General features: G+C 35.2%; 1 protein-coding gene across 3 annotated transcripts in view; it reads right to left on the bottom strand.

Annotated features, from left to right (window-relative positions):
* LOC111054830 (neuropathy target esterase sws) overlaps positions 1-25,387 on the bottom strand; it is a 104,723-nt gene that overhangs the window by 39,350 nt on the left and 39,986 nt on the right. For all 3 annotated transcript variants that reach the window (XM_039433304.1, XM_039433303.1, XM_039433302.1), the window contains exons 6-16: positions 24,898-24,992; positions 21,817-21,962; positions 20,790-20,999; positions 18,331-18,424; positions 16,342-16,544; positions 14,912-15,175; positions 12,722-12,939; positions 10,171-10,302; positions 7,439-7,562; positions 3,505-3,661; positions 937-1,092 (exon numbers count right to left, since the gene is read on the bottom strand). In XM_039433304.1, coding sequence (XP_039289238.1) covers positions 937-1,092; positions 3,505-3,661; positions 7,439-7,562; positions 10,171-10,302; positions 12,722-12,939; positions 14,912-15,175; positions 16,342-16,544; positions 18,331-18,424; positions 20,790-20,999; positions 21,817-21,962; positions 24,898-24,992 — 1,799 coding nt within the window. The remainder of the gene's footprint in view (positions 1-936; positions 1,093-3,504; positions 3,662-7,438; positions 7,563-10,170; positions 10,303-12,721; positions 12,940-14,911; positions 15,176-16,341; positions 16,545-18,330; positions 18,425-20,789; positions 21,000-21,816; positions 21,963-24,897; positions 24,993-25,387) is intronic.

Genomic DNA, 25,387 nt, shown 5'->3' with positions numbered 1-25,387 from the left:
CATATAATCATAAATCCCTGCATTGTAAAGGTGGATTGCAATATAGTGAGGTCCACGTTATAAAGGAAGTATTTGATTATTGGCGTAGCTACCTATCCTTGTCTATCATTCGACAATGCAGATAGCGCAATCCTTTTCTAGCTCTGCAACTTTACCAGATCGCTTTTCAACATTATAAAAGTATAATAGTGAGTAGGTTTTTGATTTTGTATTCAAATTTTTTAAATAAGTGCAATATTCCTAAAGTTTTTAATTTATTGTGATACATTCTGTGATTCATTTAGAGTATAAAATCAACTTTCAAAATTCAAAATTTTAAATCATAATTTCTGGACCGAAAATCAAGTGACGAAGCTGTGTGTGACTATATAACCTTATCTTTTGGACAACATTAACATTTTATCAAAATTTTTGGAGAGAAATAGTACAGGCTCAGCCTAGTTTTTCCTCCAATGTCATAATTGTGTTATGATTATAGTATTTTATACAATAAATAAATAAAAAAAATAAATAAATAGATAATCAATTAACAAAACATTCAATCTCAATTACGAAAATGTATTATTAAATCTTGAAAAATTTATTTACTTCACGAATAAAATATAATAGATTATTTTTGAGAAGAGTGAACGGTTAACATTACATAATATATACTGGTATCCGTAATAGAATACAGTGGCAAGGTAGAGATCCGCAACGCTGTTCTTCCATTTCTCTCTACTGTTATTAGAATGTGGACCTCACTATAGCTGCTTTGTATGACAGACAAGGATAGCAAACCAATGTTAACGTGAATCTCACTATGGTATTGACTCACGCAATTAACTAGTTTTAAAATCACACTGGAATAGGTTGAACATGTCATCAATATTTTAAATGTGTTAACTTTGGATGGTACATAATGTTATGAATTGAAAATTGAATAACTGTACCTACCTATAACGTTGACGGCATGGTACAATTCATAGGTGAAGGCGGTGAGAGGCACATCATCATTGACAGCGATCAGTGCGACGGTCGAGAAATTGTTCTGCGGCAGTCTAGAGTCCACAGCTGGGCTGAAAACTGCCGGACTTGGCTTCTGCCAAGAACCTGCAATTAACACAAATTATTATTAATCCCAAATAATTGAATAAAATCACAAATTAAATAATTCCACTGAATCGTTACTACATTAGTACATAACTTTCATCTCTTCTTCTCAATCATGAATGAAAACGTTTGTATTTCATAACCTTCATTATCTTCGCCCCATTCATGAAAACATCATAAATGAGAACGTTTGTATTATAATTAATCCCCACATAACCACCTAGGCTTAAAATACTTCTAAAAAGTTTCCTTTGTAAATAAATGAATGAAATAGTCCAGATTGAATTCTGCCAGATCAACGCTTTCCAAAAAACTGTTTTCATAATTATCTTTCTTAAATTCCACTTTCAATTACGATCTCCTAGCTTATGAATAAATATTACAAATTAAGTTTTCTTTCGTTTCAAATCTCCATATATAAAAATGAATGTCTGTTTGTGTGTTTGTTCCCTATAGACTCGAAAACTACTTGTCAGAACGGCATGAAACTTTGGGAATATGTTGTGTGAATATTGGGGATGGTTTCTGACCAGAGATTTTAATAGGGAGGCTAATGATAATTATATATTAATCCATTTTACAGACCTATGTTTTCGAATTGTCGGCAGAAAGGCTAACGTAGAACGGGAAGATCATCATGATTCAAGATCATGTTGTAATAATATGATTTAGAATCTAAACTTACCAGTTGTAATAAACACATCAAACCATGATAAAATTGTCTACTGGTATTAAAACGGTAGTTTTAACCACATAGGAAGTCCTTATTGAGATGTAAATGAAAATATTGATTGTAAATAAATAAATTTCATGATTCACCAAATAAAGTCAAGTGTGACATGAGATACATTGACTTTTTGGCGGTACGAAGATCGCCGGGTAAGCTAGTATTATAATAAAATGTAGAAGTATAACGCATTATTTGAAAGGTATTGTGTATCTTTTAATTTCTCAATTTCATTTAATTAAACTGCGTTATTCCATAGAGAAAATATAGCATAAGAAGACATACCATATTATATAAGATGTAAGACATAAGAAGACCATATATCATAACTCAAGCCGATTACTGTCGACCTATGTCTATTATAACTGTATTGATTGGGTGAGAGTGAGATTCATTACGAGAGACTACCAGCGTCACATAGCTTCACGAGAAACAACTACTAAGACTATCGACTTGAGTTGACAGTGACATTTGGAACATAAACTCCCTATACCATGGGATATCTTCTTATGATATACCTTCTCTATGATTATGAAATGTTGAATGTCTATAGTCTGTAAAATGGGTTACTGTAAAATAGAACCTTCTAGTCGTGACCCTGGGCCCCTGAAATTTGGAACATAAACGCCCTATTCCATGAGATATCTACATATTGCATATATGAAGATATTCTACTGCATTGCTCTCTAACTGTACTCCATCATGCGGACGTGATTTTATCACTTGCATGGTTGACTATTTCCACATATTTTTTCATTTATAGCTGTATAGTGTAGGCAAGAGAGGAGATTTATCAGTATTATTATTTATTTTTTAATATTTAAGTGATGAATTTTCCTTTATGTATTATACTTCATTATTATGTGTCATTATCATTATTTTAGTATTAATAAGTAGTTGGTTATTTTCTTACACTTGCACAAGTTGTTTGTTTATTTTGTTCTTTTCTTGTGGAAATAAATATATTATTATTATTTTCTCATAGGGCCGGTTACCGAGCTCGGGATTCAGCTAAGTTCTAGACTTTAACTGGCTTTAAACTCTGGAGTCAAAAATTTAGCTTTCCGAGTTTAACCCGTGACTCAGAAAGTCGATTTAGACCCGAGCGCTTATTTTAGTCCTGGTCTCTGTAAGTCCAGAACTTATAGATCCCGATCTCGGAAACTGGCCCATACTGTTTTATCATGGTCATTCATACTGTACTGTGAATTGTTTCCCCTTTAAAACTAGTAGTTATGTGAACAGTAGACCTCACGCAGTATTCTCATCCACAAGTACCTGAATGAAACTATAGACCTTATGTAAAAACAGCAATAGACTGGCTTCTCCACACATCTGTGTAATCACTTGTCAGCTGATTTATGATGAATAATTCTATAGTCTGATTTTTACTCTAATATTGGCGTATGAAGGAGGCTCCTTTTTCCTTTTATATTATCCTTGAAATGCAGAATTTCCAAAAACCTTGTATATACGTCGACGCGCAATTGAAAAAGGAACATACCTGTCTAATTTCATGAAAATCTATTACCGCGTTTTGTCGTAAATGCGCAACATATAAACATTTAAACATTAAGAGAAATGTCAAACCGTCGACTTGAATCTTAGACCTCACTTCGCTCGGTCAATTAAATTAATTTCAAATAACATAGAAAGGATGGCGTATATTTTCTGTTGTCACTCACCTAAAATACGGTGTCCTAATAAATTAATCAGTCTTGTAACTACAATGGGGTATCTGAGTTTGATAGCGTTGAAGAGCCCTTCTGGTAGTTTGGCCAGCTCTGAGTCACGCACGGCTATCACTGTTGTACTGCGTGGGGTCTGAGTCACCATTTCAACCTGAAAACAACACAAAAACATTGAAATTCCTTCATAAATAGCAAGTATTTTCCAAAAATTTAACTCAAATACTACGTGAGGTCCACGTTATAAAGTGAGTGGAAGTTATACACTATTCAGTGGTATTATAGTGAGGATTATAATGACAGTGTTTGATTAGCAATGGTATTACTATCCTATTCTATCATTCAATAAAGCGGATAGCGCTATCTCTTTCTCGCTTTGCTCTGTTGCCATATCGTCTTTTAACAATGTAGAATTAATAATTAATCAACAAAATATTCCATCTTAATAATGAAAGTTAATTATGAAAATATTGAAAAATATAATTTCTTGCTTAATAAACAATAATTTATATTTTAAACGAGAATTAACAGTTAATATTACATCAATAAACCTGTATCAGCTACCGTCTATAGAAGGCATTGACAAGACAGAGGATCGGCAACGTTGTTCTCCTATCTTTCTCTACTGCCATTATAACGTGCACCTCACTATAGTCAGTGGTAATGGATTACTATTTCATAAGGGCCAGACCATATTAAGCGTTTTTTCTAAATTGAGATTTAATATTTCGATATTTCATTATATATTTTTACATAGACCAAAAACAATCTCGCAATGGTGCATAGTTAGTAAAGGCATAGAGAAATAATAGCGTAAGTAGATATCCCATGGTATAGGACGTTTATGTCGCAACTTTTACTGTTATCTCAAGCCGATAGTCTACGTAGTTCTTTCCCGTGAAGCTGTGTGACGCTCGTAGTCTCTCATACTGTGCCGTTCATACACTCTCACCCCAACAAAACAGTAAAAGTCGACAATAATAGACAGTAATCGGCTTGAGATAACAGTAAAAGTTGCAACATAAACGCCCTATACCATGGAATATCTACTTACGCTATTGTTTCTCTATGGTAAAAATCTGGTGTGGCGCACTCACACAACTTTCCTTGCCGTTATGAAAATTCATCACCTGACGCTAGTGTTCCCGCGCATCTAAAGTCTACTATTCAAAGATTTGAGCCAGCTGGTGACAGGGCAATAACGCTGGAGACACACATGAGGTCTGCTATCTCTTCATAGTGAATGATTTAATAGAATCAACAATAATTTGCAATTGAATAATCACATTTTCTCGAATTTAAAGCTTATTTTCAATTTTAGGTGAAAATGTTACTGAACATTAATTGTAGAGATTTTCATGCTCAATCTACTCCACTTGATTTTTTTCGTTTCAATTGTATCTGAAGCATGATAATTGGGAATCTATCTGCATTGATGGGGCGAAGCTCCTGAAATTTTTACAGATATGGGACTTGTGGCAGTTGATAGAGCTTATTGATAACTATTTTAGATATGAATTTGATCAAAATCGTTCGAGCCGTTTCCGAGAAAATCACGAAAAACCCTGTTTTTGACAACATTCTCGCCATTTTAGCCGCCATTTTGAATTGCATTTGATCGAAATTGTTCGTGTCGGATCCTTATAGTGAAAGGACCTTAAGTTCCAAATTTCAAGTCATTCCGTTAATTGGGAGATGAGATATCGTGTACACAGACGCACATACACTCATACACACACACACATACAGACCAATACCCAAAAACCACTTTTTTGGACTCAGGGGACCTTGAAACGTATAGAAATTTAGAAATTGGGGTACCTTAATTTTTTTCGGAAAGCAATACCGTACTTTCCTTACCTATGGTAATAGGGCAAGGAAAGTAAAAATTAGTGCTTTATACTTTGTCTAATGACAGACAAGGATAGCAACCAATGATAATCAGGTGCTGACTTGATAACGTTAATCTCATTATAGTCTTGAGTATTGGCTCAAATCCAGCTGTTAGCTATAGTGTGGTCCACGTTATAATGGCAGTGAAGAAAGATAGAAGAAAAACGTTGCCGATCCTCTGTCTTGTCAATGCCTTCTATAGACGGTAGCTGATATAGGTTTATTAATGTAATATTAACAGTTCATAACCGTTTCAAATAATCATTCATACTTTAATAAGCAGGAAATTATATTTTTCAATAATTTCGTAATGAATTTTCATAGCTAAGATGAAATATTTTGTTAATTAATTATTAATTCTACATTGTTAAAAGACGATCTGGCAAGAGAGCAAAGTGAAAAAGAGATAGCGCTATCAGCTTTGTTGAATGATAGACAAGGATAGCAATGCCATTGCTAATCAAACACTGTCATTATAACGTGGACCTCACTATAGTTGTAAAACACACTGGAATAAGTATAGCATGAGAAGTTTCAAAAAGTTTACAATTATTTTGAAAAATCAAATAAAGTTTTATTCAATTCAGCAAATCCACATAATACAAAGGAAAATGAGTAATTGTAAAATCTGTTCCCAGTGGTTCTGAACCCACCTAAAACTGTAGGTCCATCCATCTCTCATTACCCACGCACAAGCCTAGAGCTCATGTGGGCATGGGCATAACCCTCAGCATCATTAAGGCTCAACTCACATTTACGCGACTCAAGTCGAGAAGGGACTGCAACTCTAGCCTCTTCTCGACGCAGCATTTGTTTTCAAATGGTGACACTCAGACCAGTCGACTCTATTCTCCGCGACCTCACGACTGTGAGACTGAGTCGAGCGTCGACTCGACATGTTGGTCAAGCCTCGAATTGAGTTGCATAGTACCGTGCATTTTTAATGAATGTGAGATTTATTTATTTATTCATTCATTTATTGTATACAACACTATAATCATAATACAATTATGACATTGGAGGAAAACTAGGCTGAGCCTGTACTATTTCTCTCCAAAAATTTTGATAAAATGTTAATGTTGTCCAAAAGTTGAGGTTATGTAATCACACACTGCTTCGTCACTTGATTTTCGGTTCAGGAATAATGATTTGAAATTTTTGAATTTTGAAGGTTGATGTTATACTCTAAATGAATCACAGAATGTATCACAATAAATTGAAAACTTTAGAAATATTGCACTTATTTGAAAAATTTGAATACAAAATCAAAAATCAAGATTATGAAAGTGATGTTTTATCATTTTATATAAGACAATAATAAGAATAAGATGAGACAATATATTCATAATAATTATGTCATGCTAAGTAGTGACGAATTAGATCGTATATTTTTAATAGAGTAAGGTTAGAAAATGGAGTAGCGTGGAACTGAAGTAGTGTCAATGAGCAAGAAAGTCGTAAGGTCGAGAGATTGGAGTATCCTCGACTGGAGTCAAGATCAGATGTTTTGACGTTTAGAATTTTAGCATGAGTATAATTTGTGGATTTAAGTGAGATTTTTAATAGTTTTTGAGATTGTGAAGGATGATTTTTGTTTGAATTTGTATATTGAAATTAATTAATCTGATAAATTCAAAATTATTGTAGTAGATACATTTTTAGGACTCAAAATAGTGTGTGAATTAAGTTGTTATCATTTACATAACCTCTAGACTGTGTATTCCAAATTAAAGTTTAAAGCAGTTTTGGGCGAATGCCTGTTGTTTTTACCTGCATTGTATCTATTGTTTATGAATGAAATGAAATGGAGTCGTACGATTTGAGTCGAGGTAGTGTGAGTTGAGCCTAAAAGGTCATTGAATACAGTAGGATACTGTTTGATAAAGAAAATCTTGTATGCAAGTAAAATACATCCCAAAATAAACAGATAACCAAAGTATGAATGAATGAACAACACCCTGAACACTCCAGCAATCACAATAAAGTAATTTATAGTTATCTGAAAAAGTTTCAACGTAATTAATATTATTTTACTTACAATGCCAACTAGATCTCCTTTGCCATATTCACCAACAAGTTCTTTCTTGCCATTGCGATGTGTTATCACAGACCTGAGACGGCCGCTCAGCACTATAAACGTACTATCAGATTCATCTTCTTGTCTGAAAACAAAACAGAAATTCAGGGTCGTTGAACCAAGGGAGTAGTCATCGAGAAGTGTACATGGAAAAAAAACATGGATGAATATAGTCGAAATGGTGACATCCATTTTTATCCAACTAGAAGCAGGTTAAATGTCAGAATTGGTCCTCACCAATATGCAAGTTGTTCTCATATCATCCTTATTTAGAGAGTTTGACAAATTTACGACAGAACTTGAGTTTGTGGCCTAGGCCCGACTTAACCCTCAACTACACGCTAGACGCCTTCTAAGTATATTACACGCGCGCGGCACTGAGTGTTTGATAAAACACACATAAATTGTGTGTTTTCAAACCTTTCACAAACTTATCCCATAGAATTTGAGCTGTACATAGGTGATGAAAATGAGAAAAACTTTTTTGATACGATATCCTCATTTATTCACAATAGTTATTCAAATAAAAATTGAGAAAATTGTATATTTCACCATCCAATTGTTGGTTTAGCAAAGATAACAAGCTTCTATGAAAATACAAAATAATAACAATAGTATGTAAAGAAAAGTGGTTGTCAACTTTAGCAATAAATAAAAATAAAAATAATATAATAGAAAGAAAAGATTATTGAGTGCAATTGTGAAGTTGATTTATCGTAGGAAGGTCTTCCCACTTCAACAGTCAGCTGCACACTGAAGAAAACGCCCTCAGACTCCTACCATCTGTCATCTACTACGGAAAGGTATGATGAACGAAAACGTGGCATTACTGGAAAATGGTATCCATTGCAGCCACCTTAGAAGTACGAATATGCAAAAGTGCGGTACGCTATGCCGCTTAGCATGTAATTAAGGGTTAACATTAAACACTGGTCTGCCTTTTGAAAGCTTGCTACCATCGGACTACATAGGAATTGGAGAAACAAGTACATTAAGTTATTCAATGAGCTTGCCCCTGAAGTAAGACTGTTGAGTATCTCTCTATTCAAATCACACATAAAAGGGTTATTTATAGAAAAATGTAATTATTCTGTTATTGATTTTTTTGAATAGCTTCAGTGTTCATCTATTTAACTATATCAGCTTTATTGTGACTTGTGTTGAAAATAATGATATGGCCTACCTTTACCAAAGACCTTAAAGATGCATAGACTCACATGCAGCGCTAGTAACGTACTTGGAATTGAAATCGGCAATTGAGGGGGCAACCTATAAGATTATTACATACCAATGCCTTTGTAATCTATAGTATTACAAATATATAGATATAATATCTCGTGCTAAAATACCCCAATGGCGGCCTTCAATTTCAAGTAAGAGCTATCATTGGGAAGGCATAGGCATTGTGGGTCTATATCTCTTCAAGGTCTTTGACCTATACTATAGGTTAGTTAGGTTTATTAAAGTGCGTACAGATATAATTAAAGTGCGAACATGAGCAATTCACTTTTAATCAGCTGATGCCAAGCTTTTTATATCTGTATCTTACCGTTTCTGTAAAAATACAGATATAATCAGCTGATTAAAAGTGAATTGCTCATGTTATCATGTCATCTGTACGCACCTTTAAGTGGACTCCGTTTTAATAATTGACCGAGCGAAGTGAGGTCTAAGATTCAAGTCGACGGTTTGGCATTTCTCTTAATGTTTAAATGTTTGAATGTTTATATGTTGCGCATTTACGGCGAAACGCGGTAATAGATTTTCATGAAATTTGACAGGTATGTTCCTTTTTAATTGCGCGACGACGCATATACAAGGTTTTTGGAAATTTTGCATTTCAAGGATAATATGAAAGGAAAAAGAGCCTCCTTCATACGCCAATATTAGAGTAAAAATCAGACTATAGAGTTATTCATCATAAATCAGCTGACAAGTGATTACACAGATGTGTGGAGAAGCTAGTCTATTGCTGTATTCCCATAAGGTCTATAGTTTCAATGAGGTACTTGTGGATGAGAATACTGCGTGAGGTCTACTTTTCACAGAACTACTAGTAAATAATAATTACTAGTAGCTCTGTGAATAGTAGACCTCACGCAGTATTCTCATCCACAAGTACCTGATTGAAACTATAGACCGTCCTTATGGAAATACAGCAATAGACTGGCTTCTCCACACATCTGTGTAATCACTTGTCAGCTGATTCATGATGAATAATTCTATAGTCTGATTTTTACTCCAATATTGGCGTATGAAGGAGGTTCCTTTTTCCTTTTATATTATCCTTGAAATGCAAAATTTTCAAAAACCTTGTATATACGTCGACGCACAATTTAATAAAGAACATACCTATCAAATTTCATAAAAATCAATTACCGCGTTTCGCCGTAAATGCGCAACATATAAACATATAAACATTAAGAGAAATGCCAAACCGTCGACTTGAATCTTAGGCCTCACTTCGCTCGGTCAATTAATTACAATTGCCAATATTGTTGTAAATTTCTTTGACTGTTTTTAATTTCATTGTATCTTTTGTTTTTGTTACAACACTTTGTGTTTCATGGAATCAAAGGATTATTGATTGATTGATTGAAGAATCTATATTCATATTTCAAATACAATTATATAATGTATTACTGAATATTGATTTTTTATTGAATATTTTGAGGAAATAAAGTGTTTGTTACCTGTAGACAGCCTGGCCACTCTCCTTGAAGACCCAGTCGAGAGCAAAGTCTACCTGACGCACGAACGGCGAGAGACGTTTCACTACTGTGTGCGCTATATGCAGAACTACCTGGGGCTTTTCTCGCAGAATACTAAAACAAACACAAGGTGACAATCAACACAACATTACAAAATGAAAACACCGATTTATAAGGTAGAGTTCACACGATAACTTAATATATTGTGGCAAAACATTGGGTAATGAATAAAAAGCAGATTTATAAAGTAGAGTTCATGCGATAACTTAATATATTGTGTTAAAACATTAGAAAATGAAGAAAAAACATATTTATAAGGTTGAGTTCACACGATAGCTTAATATATTGTGGCAAAATATTGGGTAATGAATGAAAAAACAGATTTATAAAGTAGAGTTCACACGATAACTTAATATATTGTGGTGAAACATTAGAGAATGGAGAAAAAGCATATTTATAAAGTAGAGTTCACACGATAACTTAATATATTGTGTTAAAACATTAGAAAATGAAGTAAAAACATATTTATAGGGTAGAGTTCACACGTTAACTTATATTGTGGCATGACCAGTCAACTTTATTCTGTGAGCACTTCCATAAGAGAGCCAATTATTAATTTTCTGTCCTACTGAGCATAATTCATTAGAATGCACGCTTCAAATGAATGTTGACAAACTATTTATTGATAAATCGTTTTACTAGAGTACAATTGAGTTTACTAGTGAACTCTAATAGTGTAACAACCAAAACTAGTATCTCAAATTGTTTTAATATACAATTGGTTTTGAAAATTAACTCCAAGGCTCATTTCACACCAAAGCAGGGCCGGGCCGGGCCAAGCCGATCGGAATCGGCCGGAGGCGGAGTGGCCGAGCGGAATCTGCCTGCGTTCGCACTGAAGCCGATTCACTCAGTAGGTTTTCTAGCCTTGTAGTGAGAACTCACTACGTGGGAAGATCCAACTAAACTGAAAGGCAGAATCCGCTTGGCCGAAAACGCTCGAGTTGGGCATCAAGCCGACTGCACAAATCCGCTCGGCTCGGCCCGGCGTTGATTTGAATGCTCTCAACTAAATCCTGTATAGTTAGTGCGCACGCGGATTCCTCTCGGCTCGGCTCGGCTCGGCCCAGCTTTGGTGAGAAACCCCCCTAAGGCTGGGTGTACAAAACCCCTGTTAAATTTCAGTCATCACATTTAAAATTGAACAGGCTTTTTATACAACCGAGCCCAAGCCATTTTCAAGTGAAAGTAGGATCCGAGTCAGCTGTATAATTGATATGCTCACATTTAGTCCTTTCAATTTTGATGTTATTTTTGAAAACCTATTCATACAGTCCACTTTTGAATTTAAAACCAAACAATAATATTATCTGTTTAGCTAGGACCTATGGCTATTTTTTAGCCACTAGATTATATTTTTTATTCAATCGACCCAATATAAAGTATTTTTTCATTTAATATGGATATTAACCACAACATCATCTTCACAGCAACAGAGAGAAATTATGATAATTTAGTAAATAACTGAGGGCGAGACCATATAAGGACTTTTTCAGGGCAGGAGTCGGCAGGGCAGGAAGCTCGCCAATTGGCTGATTGTCAGCGGATTCCCGAACCCATTCAGCCAATCGGAGAGCTTCCAACCCTGCCGACACGTCTTAAAACGCGTTATTGACCGAGCAAAGTGAGGTCTAAGATTCAAGTCGACGGTTTTGCATTTCTCTTCATGTTTAAATGTTTATATGTTGCGCATTTACAGCGAAACTCAGCAATAGATTTTCATGAAATTTGACAGGTATGTTCCTTTTTGAATTTCGCGTCGACGTATACATACGGTTTTTTAAATTTTGCATTTTAAGGATAATACAAAAGGAAAAGGAGTTTCCTTCGAGCACCAATATTACCATAAAAATCAGACTACAGAGTTATTCATCATAAATTGGTCAGCTGTCTAGTGGACTATAATACTACCCGTTCAAAAACATCGAACCTCTTGAAAATGTATCTTTCCATCAACGTTAGTAGACAGTTGTCTACTAACTTTGTCTTTCCATAAGCTGAGGCCATGATTCTAGTTTGGAGTTTGGAGTTATTGATAAATAACATTTCTTTTTACAATCTGATGATTAAAATTGCAACAAATATTATTGAAAAGAAATTAATTTCTAAAATCATGAAAAGTAAGAAATGAAGTTTTTAGGGAATCAGCATTATCGTAGTTTATTTTGTTAATTTCAATACACGGATTTTTCACCAACCCGACAACACAGAATGTTCTCTGATGGGTTGAATGGGTTGGAGTATCGACGGCAGCCAGACCTGATAACAGCGCTCACACTCACATTCCACGGCGACACGTCACGGTACGATAGGACAGAAAGCTCTATGTTTATTTAGGATTTTTTCAAGACATTTTAAATTGATAAATTATTTGTTGATTTTTGAGAAAACATAACAACAGGTCAATGTAACTTACTGAGCGCGAGGTCTACTGTTCACAGAGCTACTAGTATGGTCTAGCTATAATACTCACTTGTAGACGGTCGTTTTGGACAATAGTGCAATGCGCGACGAATGCTTGGCGCGAATTGTGAAGAAGCTCGGCTCCCCGGTCAGCACAGCCAGGCCGCCCACTATCTCACCAGGGTGCGCCGAAAACATGTGCACCTCCTCCTCCTCTCGGCTGCGACTATCTAGCAGCTTCTGCGACACTACCAGGGTGCCCGTCAGCAGGTAGACTAGTGCCACGTCCTAACAGGCGAAACAGTAATCGCAACAGGTCAGTTACACAGAGTATTTACTACCAGGCAAACATAAAACGCAAGAGCTCAGTTGAAGAGTCTCTTTGACTGTATAGACCGAGGGCTTGCATGTGCAGGCCGAGTTCTGATCCCTGGCTTCCCACTACATGAGACAGACCACTGACATTTTTGAGGTGGGGGTAAAGGTGCATTTTCGTTTGTGCGTAAACTTCTGCAGTCGACGAAGACAAGCATTGTTGACATTCATATTGCCCAAATTTCAAGTGTGCTAGAACAGCTGATCGAAAAACTTTCCATTATTTGTGTTTATTATTCAAGAATCAGAACATTTCTAATAATATAATCACATTGCCATTTAAAAGTATAAACTCAACCTCCCCCATTAAAACATAATTGAACACAATCTTTCAGGTTATTTAGACAAATTGAAATCCACCCAATCTGAGATCCCCATCATGTCGTGGTCGACGACGGCATTTACGCACTAACGAAAACCCAGCTTATGGAGCTCGGCAGTCATCTTTGGATCTTTGGCATCACAGTGAACAGTGACCATTAAATCGATGTTTGTTCATAGAGTTTGCATGCATAGAGATTAGATTAGCGATTTTAATTAGAGTTCATGTAAGCTACAAGTTGTCCAAAATCGGTAACTCAACGTATCGTTATTTGTGTTTATTATTTAAAATTATCAAAACATTTCGAATAATATCAACAAATTGTCATTTAAAATCAAAAACCTGACCTTCCCTTTTACCTTTAAAACATACATATCGGTAATTAGACGGGTAGAATTTTAAAGGCAGAACAATTCAAAGGCAGGATAATCTCAATCAACTTGAAAGAACTCACTATCCACTCACAGACTCAAGTCTTTGTGGAGAGAATTCACTGTTAAATGTTTAGATGAATTTTATAAATTTTTATTATACAGTTGTCAATATTTGCAGAAGTCTTCGGGGTGAATTACAGCATTTAATTTGGATTTTCGTTTAATAAAAATAATTTCTATTGTTTTTGTGAATGAAAAGCTATTTGATTTGAAAAAAAATGAAATCCAGCCAATCTGAGAAACTCCCCATTTGCCATGTATGTCCTGGATGAAATTTTGATTTATTAATCGGAATTAGTAGCCCACTATAAACTTTTCACATCTTTTTTCTCTTTCATTCATTAACAAAAACTTGAATTTTTCAATTGAAAACTATAGTCTGACCTTGTGAGACTACTTTTCACCTCCTTTCAACTTTTCACCCCATTTCCCTCCCATACATCCACGAAAACTTACGAAATTTTACAATGGAAATCTATAAGCTGACCTTGTGAGACTCCTTTTCACCTCCTTGCAACGTTTCACCTCAACTCTGTTTCATTCATTAATAAAAAACTACATCATTTTTCAATTGAAATCTTATGCTCACCTTGGCAGACTCCTCCTTCATGAGTTATGTCATAGCCACCTCTAATAAAAGGCCCTGGTCTACAATATTGCAACGTCGCAGTGTAGGCCTAAAATCTAATACATGATTGGCGAAAAAGATTTTTAAAAATACCGGCTGATCTTTTTCACCAATCATGTTTAGATTCTAGAGGTGCGTACAGATTTACGCGCCGCGAACATGAGCAATTCACTTTTAATCAGCTGATGCCAAGCTTCTTATATCTATATCTTATACCGTTTCTGTAAAAATACAGATATAATCAGCTGATTGAATGTGAATTGCTCATGTTCGCGGTGCGTATATCTGTACGCACCTTAGGCCTACACTGCGACGTTGCAATATCGTAGGCCAGGATATATTAGAGGTGGCTATGGTTATGTACATTATTATGTATGTTCTGAATGAAAGTTTTTTGATTAATCGGAATTAGTAGCCCACCATAAACTTTTCACGTCATTTCTCTTTCATTCATCAACAAAAACTTACAACATTTTCCAATATTGAAACCTATAAACTCACCTTATGCGACTCCTCCTTCATGAGATAGGTGCCTTGGGGTACCTCCCTGATCTCGACCTTGCCGTCGCCCAGCAGCGTGGCGCCCTCGGCGTCGGTCAGTCCCAGTTCACGCACAAACGCCTCGGTGGCCTGAGCGATGAGCGCCGCCTCGTCGTAGGGCTCCAGGGTGGGGCGACCCACCTTGCCACCGCGCTGTGACGTCACCGCCGTGTTTTGCAGTATGGCACCCGACTGCTGTTGTTGCAGTTGGATGTCGGGCGGAATCTGTCAACAATGTTAACATTATTTCTACTACCAGACTTTCAAATACCAACAAGCAATCAAATCAAATCAAATTTTATTCACCAATTAACAACAGTTTTACATGAAAATGAATAAATAATTTGTAGTTAAATAATTGTTTATTTTTATATAATTATTAAATAAATAATCAAATTAATAAAATGCACATAATATTTGAAATACAATATAAAATTTACTACATATGTAAAGAGAATTTAATTTTGGGAGTGCCTCAATACTAACAGATTTTAAATTGTCTAGTATATGAACATAACCTAAAAGGTTCTGTTCAATTAGGGATTAAAGGTGAAAGGAAAGGTTGAGGAGGTTAGGAATTTGCCTTTAAATGGCAATATGTTAATATTATAAAAAAATAGTTAATATAATATTATTTGAACATCTTAGATAATAAACACAAATAACGAAAAGATGAAATACTCGCGCATTTGAGATATCACACTTACAAATAGACTGAAAATTCCTCAATACAGCCATTCCAAATCGCAGAGAAACTCGCACTTCATGTCAATAAAGTTATAAAACTCCACACCGGACAAGTTCAAGCTACTCACATTCACTCAATTCAAACATAAAATGAATTTGTGTTAAGACATTTTTGCACACTGAATGATTTCTTTTCAATAAACCACTTCTTTTTTGCTATAACAAAGAACGAGATAGATTTTTTCAATAAATTAATTTATTCACTTACTGTGACAACGAGATCTTTCGGCAAATCCACAATCTTCCTAGTAGAGAAACCGTTTCTCTTGTAAAAATGTATTGAATGACTCGACTTATTAATTTCATAGTTGTATTTCATCAAGTCTGAACTCATTAATCTTACGGCCGGTTTCCGAGCTCGGAATTCAGTTAAGTTCTAGACTTAACACTGTTTTCTCTTTATTTTATTTTATGTTTAATTTTCTAGTTTTTCGAAATTCAATTTATAAGCCCCGTTTCGGAAAGCCAATTTTCTGACTCCAGCTGTTTAAAGTCTAGAACTTAGCTAAATCCAGAGCTTGGAAACCACCGGCCCTTGGTGATTTGTAAAATGTGATTTGACAAAGATAATTTATTTTTTATAAATATTGTATGATTGAAAAATTATATCATATGCTATATTCGTTGATTGATTGATCACTCACCTGCGGCGCATGATCGAACTCAGGCATGATATCGGGCGGCTGACTTCCCGCGTGCGGGAACCGCATCTCGAAGCCGGAGCGGGAACGGCGATGTGTCGGCTGATGCTGCGATGACGTCACTGAAGACGTCATCATGTCGGCGCCGTCAGATACAGACATCTGATGCGGAAGCGGAAACGGAAATCCGTTGTCCTGTTGTTGCACTGCCGAACGACAATAATACATAATTAAAGGCGGATCCCCAAACAGTTCCCACAATCATTTTGATGAATTGTGAATCAATAAATTCAACTCAATCAAGATTTATCCAATTTAACACAAATACACAATAAAAATACAAAAACCAGTTTTTATTACTTCCATAGAGAAAAGATAGACCAAGAAGATATCCCATGGTATAGGGCGTTTATGTTCCAATTTTTATTTATTTATACATTGATAGATACAATATAATTCTCAACTATGAATGATTGGGAGAGGAACAACAGGCTTGAAGCCCAAAACTGTTCCTTTCCCAAATTAAGATGGAAATTGTCCAAAAATAGGTTATGTTTACACTTCATGAATTTTGTACAAGTTTGGGTACAAAATAGTTATAAACTAGGAATTTAGAATTTAGAAAAGTTGAAAACCAAATTAAATAAGAATACTTCATTAAATCACCACTGATTTAAATTTTCAATGTTAACTCAAACCGACTGTCACACTTCAGCGGGGGCCGACAGTTCAACGTACACATCGATAACACGAGATTGACCTGGCTGAAAAGTTTTGTTAGTATCCGGGTTTGAACCCCGGACCCCTAGACTGCTAACGCAAGCACTACATCCACTAGAGAGACCACGAATCACTCCATCAAAGTAGCTCTACATAACACACACAACACAGCACATTTCGACTCTAAATAGCAGAATCCTATTATATTGAGCGAGAAATTTCTGTATATATCTTTATATTTTCATATCTGGTTATTTATGTTCAACGGATCTCGACTCTAAATAACAGAATCCTATTATATTAAGCGAGCAATTTTTGTATATCTGTTTATATTTTTATATCTGGTTATTTATGTTCAACGAATCTCCAAAACAGCTCTAACGATTTTCACGAAATTTGGAACATAGTAGGTTTATGACATAAAAATTCGCTTGCACTAGGTCTCATCCTTGCGAAAACTCGCTGAACAACATTAAAAGGATAATTCATCCTTGGCTGAAACAGCTGAGACAATCGTCGTCTGTGGGTAGTAAAAAGTGATCGAGTGATTCTGTGGAAAATCAAAATATCGCATTCCCGAAATTCATAAGCTGACGTTTAGCCAGCTGTAAAATATAAACAAGATCATTTTAAAGAATTGTGTTCTGTTTATCAATAAACTAGTAGTTCTGTGAACAGTAGACCTCACGCAGTATTCTCATCCACAAGTACCTGATTGAAACTATAGACCTTATTGAAATACAGCTATAGACTGGCTTCTCCACACATCTGTGTAATCACTTTTCAGCTGATTTATGATGAATAATTCTATAGTCTGATTATTACTCTAATATTGGCGTATGAAGGAGGCTCCTTTTCCTTTTATATTATCCTTGAAATGCAAAATTTCCAAAAACCTTTTATATACGTCGACGCGCAATTAAAAAAGGAACATACCTGTCAAAATTCATGAAAATCTATTACCGCGTTTCGCCGTAAATGCGCAACATATAAATATATAAATATTTAAACATTAAGAGAATGCCAAACCGTCGACTTGAATCTTAGACCTCACTTCTTTCGGTCAATAAAAATAACGAGTGAAGCTCGGTGCCCCGATATTTTGGTATAATTTGGAGAAAATAAGCAATCTCACGATTCTGAATAGCGGAATCACCTGATCCTGAGATCTGTGAATAGCATAAAATTTTGTCTCTAAATAGCATAAAATTTTGTCTCTAAATATCAAAATTCAGTAAATGTCAGAGAAAACAAGCAATCTGACGATCTCACCTGATCCATAGGCTTCTGAGCCATCCCTAGGTCTGCCTTTTACAGGTGAAGAGGCTCCACCAAAAGATGGACTCATCTTCTTCTTTTGCACACCCTGAAACAAAAAATTAATTAGGTTTATGATTCTGTTTTTTTTTTTAATATATTCAATCATTTCTCTACAGTTCATACACAATATGTATAAACAAATTATTAAATACAAAATATCTTTTCTTGATTACTTTTTTAAGCTAAGATAATTTATGAAGTAGTGAATTTCTGGATGAAGTGCCTCGTTTACAAGAGATCGTTGACCAATTTTCATTTCAATCTACAGAACTGGAAGCCCAAGGCTGGTCGTACAACGGTTAGTCAAGACAATACTAGTCACGTTTAGTCACAATACTTCACATAGTTTCTTATGAAGACATGTCTAATTGAAATGACTAATCAGTGTGAGTTGCATCATAAGCAACAATGTGAAGTATTGTGACTAAACTTGTCTGATCTTGTCTTTCCTTGACTAACTGGTGTGCGCCTAGTCTAAGAAGATATGGTAGAAGATGGTATAGGACGTTCTGGAAAGTCATTGTCAAAATGTCACTGTTTACTCAAGCCGATAGTCCTCATACTATCGGCTAGTAGTAGTCTCGTTCGATACTATCGAAAGTAGTCTCGTTCGATACTATCGAAAGTAGTCTAGTTCGATACTATCGAAAGTAGTCACGTTCGATACTATCGAAAGTAGTCTCTCATACTGAGTCGTTCTCACACTCTCACCCAGCCAAAACAGCAATAATGGACAGTAGCATACCCACCTCTAAAACAAGGCCCCGGCCTACGATATTGCAACGTCGCAGTGTAGGCCTAGAATCTAATACATGATTTTTTAAATCTTCTTCACCAATCATTTATTGGATTGTAGGCCTACACTGCGACGTTGTAATATCGTAGGCCGGGGCCTTGTATTAGAGGTGGCTATGACAGTAGTCGGCTTGAGTTTACAAGAAATCCGCTTGAAATTTGGAACACAAACGACCTATACCATGGGATATCTTCTTAATTGCAGATTTTCTTTCTACAGCATCAGAAAACAAGTGTAACATGTCTTTGGTGAGAAATTCATTCACTTAAAACTGTGATTATTGATTGAAAGCTATCTTTTCTCAATTGCAATACTAGGAAGTTTTAAAATATGGCCGATGTTTCGATGTTTTTGAACGGTTAGTATTGAACTCGCGGGTGCAAAGCTCGGGGTCCTATCGGCGGAGGGCCACTAGACTACAATACTACCCGTTCAAAAGCATGGAACATATTTGAAAATGTATCTTTCCACAAGCAACAGATGCTCTTTTGTATCTTCTCAAAAGCAACGTCTTGCATCCGGAAAGATACACAAGGAGCTTCAATGTATCTTTCCATAAGTAACAGATGCTCTGTTGTATCTTCTCAAAAGCAACGTGTTGCATCCGAAAAGATACACAAGGAGCTTCAATGTGAATGTATATTTCCATAAGCAACAGTGATGCTCTTTTGTATCTTCTCAAAAGCAACGTGTTGCATCCGAAAAGATGCACAAGGAGCTCTTTGGAGTTACGCCCTTTTAGCACAACACAGCATATCAGCTGAGATTCGTTCAACATGCTCTTTCCATTGTTGGTGATACGTTGCAACTCTCTCATTCATAAAGAATCTGTGTGTAGGGAGCTTCAAGGAAGCTCCCGGATGAAATGTTCGGGGTATACAAGTATAAGCCAGTTCTGTCCTTTATTGACGAGCGAAGTGAGGTCTAAGATTCAAGTCGACGGTTTTGCATTCCTCTTTATGTTTATATGTTTATATTTATTTATGTTCCGAATTTACAGCGAAACGCGGCAATAGATTTTCATGGAATTTGACAGGTATGTTCCTTTTTGAATTTCGCGTCGACGTATATATACAAGGTTTTTTGAAGTTTTGCATTTTAAGGATAATACAAAAGGAAAAGGAGTCTCGCCAATATTACCTTAAAAATCAGACTATAGAATTATTCATCATAAATCAGCTGTCGAGTGGATTATTAATTATTGTATGCAATGACGTATGCAATTAATATCTCAATGTAGATTGGTAAAAAGTTAGCTGTCGTGTGGACTATTAATGCATGCGTCATTGCATGAAATTTTTATACACTATTAATTGAATGCAATGACGCATGCAATTAATAACTGAAATAATATTTTCTCTCGACTTTTCTCTGCTTTCAACTCGGGCTGACCTGTTGCCAGTATGTCTTGAAGGAGATTAGCTTTTGATGTTAGCATTTTTGATACACCAACCCCAACAGCCATTAGCCGTTTTCACACCGATATCTCGCCGACACGACATACAGACAGGATTCACTCTGATGGACAGTTTAAGAGGAGGCTTCGGTTTATAACTGCGCGAGGTCTACTGTTCACAGAACTACTAGTAATATCATAGATAGATAGACTACTCACCGGGTTGACGAGCTCGGCACTAAGGCCTAGATGCTGATGCAGCGCTGTGAACGTGACTCGCTGCAGTCGAACCATGATCACCTGCATGACTCGGATGAAATGTTCGGGGTACTCCTGGAACACCTCCTGGAAGGCGGCCATTGGTAGACGCACCACCGTAGAGTCTTCCACCGCCCGCGCCGACACGGTTTTGTAGGGTTTCGGGTGGCCCTACATAACAAACAATCATTGATTATAATATTATTGAATGGAAAATCAACAGAGAATAACGTCTTAGGCTATACAACCATAAGGCTCAACTCACACTTACTCCTTAGCTCTACAGGTCGCTACAACCCTTGGCCTCCCTCACAAAGCCTCTCCATCTCTCCCGATCGACTGCCTGCCTTTTCCAGTTTCGAACTCTAAGCGTTCTCCATCCATCCCTCTCGACATTCTGCTGTTCTTCTCCATCTTCTTACACCCAGTCTTCGCAAATCCTCCTCCACATCGTCAACCCACCGCTTTCTTGGTCTTCCTTGTAGTCTTCTTCCTCCGGGTTTGCCCTCCAGCACCATTTTTGGCACCCTCCCTTCCGGCATTCTGCACACATGACCAGCCCATCTCAGCCTCATACTTTTCACAACAGATAAAATACTGGTCTCCTCGAACAATCTTCCTAGTTCCTCGTTTGTTCTTATCATCCATATTCCACTTTCCTTGATTGCACCAAAAATTCTTCTTGAAATATTTCTTTCCCACCTCTGTAGCAGAAATGCTCTGTAGCATTAACCCCATTACACTATTAATTACCTGTTAATACTCTAAGGGCCGTTTGCACAGTCACAGTTTAAACTAAATTTCATTTTAAACTGGATTATATCCGTATCAAGTCTAGTTTGTTATAATGTGTTACATTTTGAGTTTAAGCCACCAGCTGATTTAATCGAGTTTAAGCTTTGACTGTGCAAACGGCCCTAAAGATAGCCTGAAATCCACTCAACTATAACATCAAGAAGCCGAAATAGAGTGAGAAAATATGACTTACAGTCAAAACATCAGTGAAACTGAGCAGCGAAGTAACAGAATCTCCAGTCTTGACAACTTTCAACGAAATAATAGCACCATCGTTGCCCGTAATAAACACATTCACTTTTCCATTCTGAACTACGTACACGTTTTCATCTGGATCACCTATCAACATAAATAAATAAAAGATCACAGCAAGATATTTTCAAATTCTAAATAAAGTTTAATTAGTTGTAGTACTACAGGTATGTCAAGTGCATAAAGGAGAAGTAAAAAGATGACAATTAGGATACATTGAAACATACACTGTCATTCTTTATCTCTTTTCTGTATAGGGCTACTTTTATAGAAATAGAAAGAAAAATAAAAATCTTAGTACCCTTTTTGAAATATTTAATCACAACATGTTTCGGATATTGATGCCATTTTTTTCTATGTCATTTTTTTGACTGTCATTCTCAACTATGAATGATTGGGAAAGTAACAACAGGCTTAAAGCCCAAAACTGTCCCTTTCCCAAATTCAGATCGAAATTGTCCAGTAATTAGGTGTTGAGACTATTCTTTATTGATTCATACAATAAGTACATAATCGAAATAATAGGGAGAGAAAAAATAAGATAACCTTGTGCTATTCCTCTCCCAAATTTAGATAAAGTTACACATAGTCCGAAATAGGTTAAATCTTGTAGTTGTTCACTTCACAAAATGTTCAGTCTTTAATTTTTTTTACAAAGTAGATTTCCAAATAGAAATGCTTCGAAACCAAACATAGACTTTTACAAACTATTGCAATCTAATAATGTACAAGTTAAGTACATGCAGTAAATTAATATACTTCTCACTTTTTGTGTAGTTGAGAAGTTGATATTGTGTTAATTATTCATATTCAATGGAAAAGTCTAAGAAATTGTCAAAAAACCACAGATTTATTGATACTTATTGATATATTTATTGAAAGACCGGTTTCGGTTATTATACCATTGTCAATCTCTGAGAAACTTAAAATTCAAATAAATTAACACTTTTTAATAATAAGAAAACAAAGGTATTGTCAAATTTCACTATAATATTTATTAGAAGGTTTCTCAGAGATTGACAATTGTGTAATAACAGAAACCGGTCTTTCTAAGTATCAATAAGTCTGTGGTTTTTTGACAATTTCTCAGTCTTCTTGATTCAATTAATCTACTTCTTATTCAAATAATTTGAATAATGGTGAAAATAATACAAAGATTCAAATGAGATCAGTTAAGCCTGGTTTTCACTAGTGCAGTTGGTGGTCGAGTAACTGGCATACTAACTCTACCGATCTTACTCTACTCTACTTACTTGGTCGAGTAACTGTTTTCACTACAATTATTGAGAATAGTAGGTAAAGTGTGTTGTCTAGTGAACAAAACTAATCTTAAAATTTGAATATTTTAAAATGAATTAACACTTTTTAATAATAAGAAAACAAAGATATTGTCAAATTTCACTATTAATATTTATTAAAAACTACCATGGTTTGGTAAATAAATATTATAGTGAAATTTGACAATATCTTTTGTAGAATTAACACTTTTTAATAATAAGAAAACAAAGATATTGTCAAATTTCACTATTAATATTTATTAAAAACTACCATGGTTTGGTAAATAAATATTATAGTGAAATTTGACAATATCTTTGTTTTCTTATTATTAAAAAGTGTTAATTTATTCAAAAATATTTAAATTTTAAGGTTAGTTTTGTTCACTGAACATCATCAGCTATACTGAGATCAGTACAGCAGTACAGTTAGTAGAGTAGAGTGAATAGTAGTACTGACATCAGTACAGCTGATGATGCGTTGGTAAACGTGAAACCATGGTACTGTTTTTAATAAATATTATAGTGAAATTTGACAATATCTTTTGTTTTCTTATTATGAAGAGATTTCACATCACCATCAATTCTACTAATTTTATAATAAATTAATACTTTGTAATAACAATACTTATTGAACTTGATAGCCTACGGCACGTCTCTACTCTACTAGCTCAAGACTGTTTTCATTAGCATAGTAATGGTACATTAGAGTGAGAAGCGGTGTTGGGGGAATAGTACTAGGGAAGTGGTAGAGTACTATCCCACGGTGCTATCCCACTCTACTCTACTAAAAACTAGTACTCTACCATGAACGTTTTAATTGGGAGAGTTCATAAGATAGTTAGTACTTGCCCACGGAGCTCTACCACTAACTCTACTAATGAAAACCAGGCTTGAATTCGAGAATTTGAAACGCAATTACTCGTTCCTGATATGCAAATACATGGTTTTGATACGTAAGTATAAGTAATACCATAGAAAAACAATAGCATAAGTAAATATCCCATGGTATAGGGCGTTTATGTCGCAACTTTTACTGTTAACTCAAGCCCCGATTATTGTCGATTTTTACTGTTTTGACCGGGTAAGAGTGTATGAACGGCACAGTATGAGAGACTACCACCGTGATAAAGCTTCACAGGAAAGAACTACATGGACTATCAGCTTGAGATAACAGTAAAAGTTGCGATATAAATGCCCTATACCATGGGATATCTACTTAAGCTATTGTTTCTCTATGGTAATACTTGATAAACAAAGAAAGTAACTCATGTCCACGTTCTCCATAAACAAGTAAAATATGAAAGAAGAAGAAGAGAAATTATTACTATAGTGAGGTCCACGTTATAATGGCAATGTTTGATTAGCAATGGTATTGCTATCCTTGTCTATCATTCAACAAAGCGGATAGCGCTATCTCTTACTCGCTGTGCTCTGTTGCCAGATCGTCTTTTAGCAAAGTAAAATTAATTATTAACAAAATATTTCATCTTAATTATGAAAATTCATTATGAAATTATTGAAAAATATGGTTTCTTGCTTAATAAAATATAATTGATTATTTTAAACGAGAATGAACAGTTAATATTATATCAATAAACCGGTATCAGCTACCGTCTATAGAAGGCATTGACAAGACAGAGATTCGGCAACGTTGTTCTCCTATCTTTCTCCACTGCCATTATAACGTGGACCTTACTATAGAATCTGTAGATTAAAATGAAAAACTATAATTTTTGAAAACCTACCAATTTTGAACAAATAAGAACCAGCCGGGAGATTGAGGATATCTGTGTGCTTGCAAAGTTTGAGGAAAATTGGCTTCTCAAAATGGCCGAACACTCTGAAAAATGAAATAAATTACATAAAATAATTTAATAAATCATCATTTAATTATAATCATATTTTATCAGAGTTAAAAACACTTCACTTATCAGGGCTACTTTTGTAAAAATTAATAAAAACAATATAAAAACTTGTAGTATCCTAAATTTGTATAATGAAACAGACTATGAATGTCTGTTTATAATTAAATTTCCAATCAATCAATAGGCCTAATTTTAGAATTGAATTTCTTTTATTCCTCGTTAGGATTCATCGTTGACTAAATATAAAACTCTGATGAATTAATAAAAACTTGTAGTACCCTTTATTATTAAAAACTTTAAAATATTTCAATGACTAGTTTCGACCATAACTTAAGTTATTTTCAAGTTGAAATGTGTCAACATTTCAAAT

Source organism: Nilaparvata lugens, chromosome 7, assembly GCF_014356525.2.
Source record: "Nilaparvata lugens isolate BPH chromosome 7, ASM1435652v1, whole genome shotgun sequence".
In the NCBI taxonomy this organism is placed as follows: domain Eukaryota; kingdom Metazoa; phylum Arthropoda; class Insecta; order Hemiptera; family Delphacidae; genus Nilaparvata; species Nilaparvata lugens.
Note: the sequence above shows the minus strand (reverse complement) of the source record. Positions and strands in the feature narration are given on the sequence as shown.